The sequence below is a fragment of the Hevea brasiliensis genome, chromosome 13, assembly GCF_030052815.1.
Source record: "Hevea brasiliensis isolate MT/VB/25A 57/8 chromosome 13, ASM3005281v1, whole genome shotgun sequence".
NCBI classification, from domain to species: Eukaryota; Viridiplantae; Streptophyta; class Magnoliopsida; order Malpighiales; family Euphorbiaceae; genus Hevea; species Hevea brasiliensis.
Window position 1 is genome coordinate 27,749,990 of NC_079505.1, and position 5,688 is coordinate 27,755,677.

Sequence of the window (5,688 nt, forward strand, 5' to 3'; positions counted from 1 at the left end):
AAGAGGGGGGTCGGCGAAATGAGAGTTGGTGTTTGGCCTGGGGGTAGTGGTAGCGATTGAGGTGGTGGTGATTGAGGTAGCGGTGGCGTTTGCGGTGGTGGTGACTGAGGGAGCGGCGGACTGGGACTGGGGTTAGGGTTTGTGGGTAGAGAGGATGGAACACCCATTTTCGATTTGACAGAGTGTCGAAATCTTTTGGGTTTGGGTTTGTGGGTGGACCACATTTTGGTTCTCACCATTTAATGAAAAGAAAGAAACTTTTCAGCTTCCCTTAAAAATTGCCGGAAAAAATAGTGCGGGAAGGGAGTCAGCAGAATGAGAGTTGTGGCTTATCGGGAGTTTGGGTGAGGGTTTCATAAAAATGGCGGAAGTTTTGGGCTTTTTAAAATGTGGGGCAGACAACTGGTAATTTGGGCTGTGCTTGGGGTTAAGCATAGGGTTCAGGAGAATTTGCTTAGGATACTGCTTAGTAAGCAACATCATCAGCAAGTTTCTACAGGTTTTGGGAAAATTTGTGATTTTAATTACCAAAAACAGTCCAAAAGCTATGGAATGCTATCATGACCCTCCGCAATTACCAAATTCACATTAATACCACAAAATTGAAAATTTTAAGCTCATCATCTCTCATAAACTTAGTAAGCATAGCACATGTTCTTTTAGCTTTTTACAAGCATGGTTCAATTGAGACACCAATTGTGACTACCTTTTTGCACACTTAATGAAATGGTCTCCTTTTTAAACTTATATCAAAAGCACATTGTCAGCAGCATTTGAGACAAGTTTCAAACATTCAAAAATTTCAGAAAAGACATAAGAATTGACTTCTTAAGCAGCATGAACAGTAACAAAAATCTGCAGACTGCAAAAACTAGCAGCAATTAAAAAAAAAACATGTAAATTTCTAATAGATTACAAAACTATATGTACACTAAAAGGTAAAACTTAACAAATACTATTTTTGCACTTTAATAAAGCTCACATCAGTCCTAAATATCAAAATTGATCCTCATTCAAATTGCATTTCACAAAATTTACACAAAGCACAAAATCAAACATGTGCTACAAAGTAGATTGCAATATCAGCAATTTAGCACAAGTTTAAAGGTGTTACTGTTCACAGGCACTGGATAAAGTGAAGTATTTTGCTTTATGCTTGCTCTCTTTTAATTCTTTGTTTTTGCTGCAAGTGTCAATTTGCCCAATCTTCATGAATGACCTACAAAAGATAAACAAATGTCACTTTTGAGTTTAATGAGGGTAAAAATTGAAAATGAAATGAAATGAAAAATTAATAAACTATAAAAGGATACGCTTGGGTTGCCTCCCAAGAAGCGCTTGTTTAAGGTCTTAAGCTTGACCTTCTTTTCAAAGCTCATGGTGGTTAGAATTGGAAAATATTACCTCCCTTCACAACAGGTGCTGAAATGAATTTATACTTCAACTTTTTCCCATTATATGTGAAAATACCTGTTGCTTTGTTCAAAATCCCAACTATGTCTTGAAGAATATTCTTACAAACTTTAGATGAATCTCCTCTTTTGAGTGATTTTGATGGAGGCTTGAGCTTAACTTTTGAAGCTTCATTGTTAATCAAATGAGATGGTGAAGCTGACTTTTTCTTTCGCACTTTATGCTGATTGCATTGCATTGGAATATCTTGATTTTCCTCTAGTTTAGTAACTTCGTCAAAGATAATGCTCTATAACATCTACCCTATAACAAGAATTCATCACAGCTGGTTCCTTGGAATGTTGGAATAAATTAAACTCTATTTCCTCCTCCCCCACTATCAACTTCAATTTCCCATTCTTTACATCTATATTAGCTCCTGCAGTGGCTAAAAATGGCCTTCCAAGTATGATGGGCGTTCTTACATCCTCCTCCATCTCTAGTACAATAAAATCCACTGGAATGAAAAACTTCCCAACTTTTAATGGTACATTCTCTAAAATGCCAACTGGATACTTTATAGATCTATCAGCTAACTGCAAAGAAATAGTTGTGGGCTTTAAATCTCCAACCTTTAACTTCTCACATATGGAAAGTGGCATCAAGCTAACACTAGCCCCCAAGTCACATAATGCTCTCTCAATACTTGTTTCTCCAACGTGACATGGTATGGAAAAACTTCCAGGATCTTTCAGCTTAGGTGGGAGTTTGTTCTGCAATATAGCACTGCACTCCTCAGTAAGTGCAACAGTTTCATAATCTTCCAACCTTCTTTTATTTGATAAAATCTCCCTAAAAAACTTAGCATAAGAAGGCATTTGAGAAATGACATCGGTGAATGGAATGTTGATATACAACTTCTTCAAAACTTCAAGGAATTTCCCAAACTGCTTATCTAATTGTGCTTTATGAAACCTCTGAGGAAAGGGCAATGGTGGCTTGTACGGTGCAGGAGGCACATATTTCTCTTCTATTTTCTTTTTATCTTCTTTCTCTTCATTTGCTTCCTCACTAGCTTTAGTTTTAGTTGAAGTGGATTCACTCTCACACTCATCTTTCTTTTCTTTCAACTTTACTTCAATTTCGTGTTCTTCCCCCATTACCTTTCCACTTCTTAAAGTAACAGCATTGCACTGCTCCCTTGGATTCTCAGGTTGGCTAGGAAGCTTCCCAAAAGCTTTACTATTTGAAGAGCTAGCCTATTGAGCTATTTGATTCTCTAACATCTTGTTGTGTGTTGCCATTTGATCCACTTTAGATGCTAATTGAGAAATCATTTCTTGTTGACTCTGATGGCTCACAAGTAGAGTCTCAATCATGGGTTCCAATCTAGCTATCTTATCTGGTTATGCTTGTTGTGGTAGAGGTGGAGCAGGTGCATTTTGAGGTTTAGAAATTTCAGGAGGAGGACCTCTATTCTGCTGAAAATTCTGATGTTGTTGATATCCAGAAGGTTGCTGAAAATTTTGATTTTGTCCTTGTCTACCGCCCCAAGAGAAATTGGGGTGGTTTCTCCATGCTGGATCAGAAGTTGTAGAAAATGGGTTACCACCTGGTCTTTGATTGTAGTTCCCCACATAATCCACTTGCTCACTTGAAAAATCTTGATTAAGTGCAGAAAAATCTGCTGCACAATTCACATTTGCAGCTCTAACTTCTACTGAATTACTAGAACCTCCAGCTGAAGAATCTACTTTCATGCTTAGCTTGTCCATTTTCCTTGTCAAAGCATCAAACTTAGCATTAATCATATTCAAGGCATCAAGCTCAAACATACCAGCTGGTTTCTTGATCTCATTCCTCTCACAACTCCATTGGTAGTTGTTATAAGCAATTTTATCAAGAGCAGAAAAAGCTTCATCTTCAGATTTTTCCATAAGATCACCTCCAGAAGATGCATCAATTGTACTTCTAATAGCAGGTGAAACTCCATTGTCAAAATGTTGAACAAGCATCCACTTAGGAATCCCATGATGTGGACATCTCCTTTGCAAATCCTTGTACCTCTCCCATGCTTCATACAAGCTCTCATCATCTCTAGGTTTGAAAGAAGTCAGCTCATTTCTTAGCTTAGCTGTCTTGCTTGGTGGAAAATATTGAGCTAAAAATGCTTGAGAAAGTTCATCCCATGTTGTGATAGAACCCGGTGGCAAAGAATGTAACCACTCTCTAGCTCGGTCCTTCAGAGAAAAAGGAAATAATCTGAGTCGAATTGCATCATCAGAAACTCCATTTATCTTCAACATATCACTGATCTCAAGAAAGTGTGCTAGATGCACATGTGGACTTTCACTTGGATTTCCTCCAAATTGTGATTGTTGTACCATCTGACAGAGTGCAGGCTTCAGTTCAAAATTATTAGCTTCTACTCTTGGTCTTGTGATACTTGGCATGAAATCTCCAATGTTAGGATAGGCATGATCCTTCACAGAGCGATTGTTATTGTTGTTGGCCATTTCTTCTTGTAATTGCTCTTGCTCTTGTGCTCTTTCTTGTTGTTGTTGAGCTTTAATTTCAGCTTTTCTCCTTTTAGATTCTGCTCTTAAAGCTTTTGCTGTCTTTTTTATTTCTGGATCAAAGAATAAATTGATTTCTTCACTTTTTGTCCTTCTCATAAAATAAAGCACCTGAAAAACAAAATAAACAAATTCTCAAAGTAAAATGGTAAAAAGAAAATAAAATAAAATGCCCAAATTAACCAAACAAACAATTGTTCAATATCAAACAAAAATCAAATCCCCGGTAACGGCGCCAAAAACATGATGGGGCGAATCCGCAAGTATACGGGTCGTCTCAAGTAATAAAGTGATGAATCAAGTATCGTTCCCATGAGGATTTGCTGTTTGAGTACCAAACTATGAATGAAGCGATTATTTGGGCTAATGATTAATGGATAAATGGTAAATGTAAATAAGCAAGGTAAATTGATTAATCTAATTGAAATGGGTAAAGAGCAAACAAATAAATTCTAATTCTAGTTCACAATTAAACTAAATTAACAATGGGTAATTTAAATGAAAGTCTAATTATTTTAAAAGTGATTCCAGAGTTGGAGGTTTATACATAAATTAATTGGGATTTATCTTGGGCATTCCAATTTTTAGGGAAAAATAGAGTTTGAAGGAAATTGATTCTAAATTCCTGTGATATCTTTTTCAAGCAAACCAAAATGTGTTCTAAAATAACCAAACCTACTTTCGTATGTTATTTGATTACTTTAAAACCCATTAAGTTTTGTAACCAATAATTAATTCCTCTTAAAATCCTAGTTTATTTCTAAATCTAGGTTATTTTAAGTCCAATCCTTGATTATCTATCAATGACTTTCACCTTTCAGTCCTTCAATCAAAGATTAACACAATACTCAATGGGTACCAACATTAGGCAAGTAAATTAAGCAAACAAGGAAGGAATCAAAACTCATATTTATGTAAAATAAGGAAATACCCAGTCCAAATCCACAAATTAATCTAAAACATATTTTCCAACTCTGAAATCTAAAGAGTTTACTCACTTATGATCGTATTTACAAGAAAGGTTGATGGAAAAGCAAAGAAAAACATGATAAAAGGACTAAAATAGAAAAAACCCAGGTAGAAGAACCAAAATCTCTGGTTTCTGGAGCTCCAAAACTAGTAAAGCAGCTCCTCCCCAAAAGAAAATGGCGTCTTCTCTCTCTCTCTCTCTATTAAATTTTCTTTCCTTTTTGTCTTTCCTCTCTTTCCTCTTGTGGCAAAAATTAGGAAATGATGAATTTATATGGTCCTAAAAAGCTGCCCTAAAAGTAAATAAGAGCTAAGGAGTGGATAGGAAATGAGATGTAAAATTATCCAAGTCAGCAGCACTATTCACGTTCTGGGCAGTTTGCTTAGGGTTCGGCTTAACCCTAAGCAGCTTCTTAGCAAATTTCAGCTTCTGGTCGCACTGTCTGCTTAAGGTTAAGCAGACCCTCAGCAAATCTCGGCAGACTTAGAGTAAAATAAACTTTTCTGCTCATGCTTGACTTGTGCTGCACCTTAAGCACTACCGCTTTACCCTAAGCAGGATCTTAAGCAAAGTGTCAAGCAAATTTCGGCTAACTTGCTCTTTCAAGGCTTGATTTCTTCAACTTTCCTCTATGCTTAAAGGGCTCCAAATTTCTTCAAATCACTTCCTAATGTACTCATTGATCTTCGATTTGCCACAAAATCCTATCAAAAATAAAAAAATTATGAAAATCAAATATAAAGTATCTAA

General features: G+C 36.3%; 1 protein-coding gene and 1 non-coding gene across 2 annotated transcripts; one reads left to right on the forward strand and one right to left on the reverse strand.

Moving 5' to 3' along the window:
- Positions 1-1,688: 1,688 nt before the first annotated feature.
- On the reverse strand, positions 1,689-2,552 carry LOC131172123 (uncharacterized). The gene has a single exon (XM_058133076.1). It carries the CDS (start codon positions 2,550-2,552, stop codon positions 1,689-1,691), a length of 864 nt encoding a protein of 287 aa, XP_057989059.1.
- Positions 2,553-3,417: 865 nt separating this feature from the next.
- LOC131172375 (small nucleolar RNA R71) lies at positions 3,418-3,524 on the forward strand. The gene has a single exon (XR_009142855.1). It is a non-coding gene; the product is annotated as a small nucleolar RNA R71 (small nucleolar RNA).
- The last annotated feature ends 2,164 nt before the right edge of the window (positions 3,525-5,688 follow it).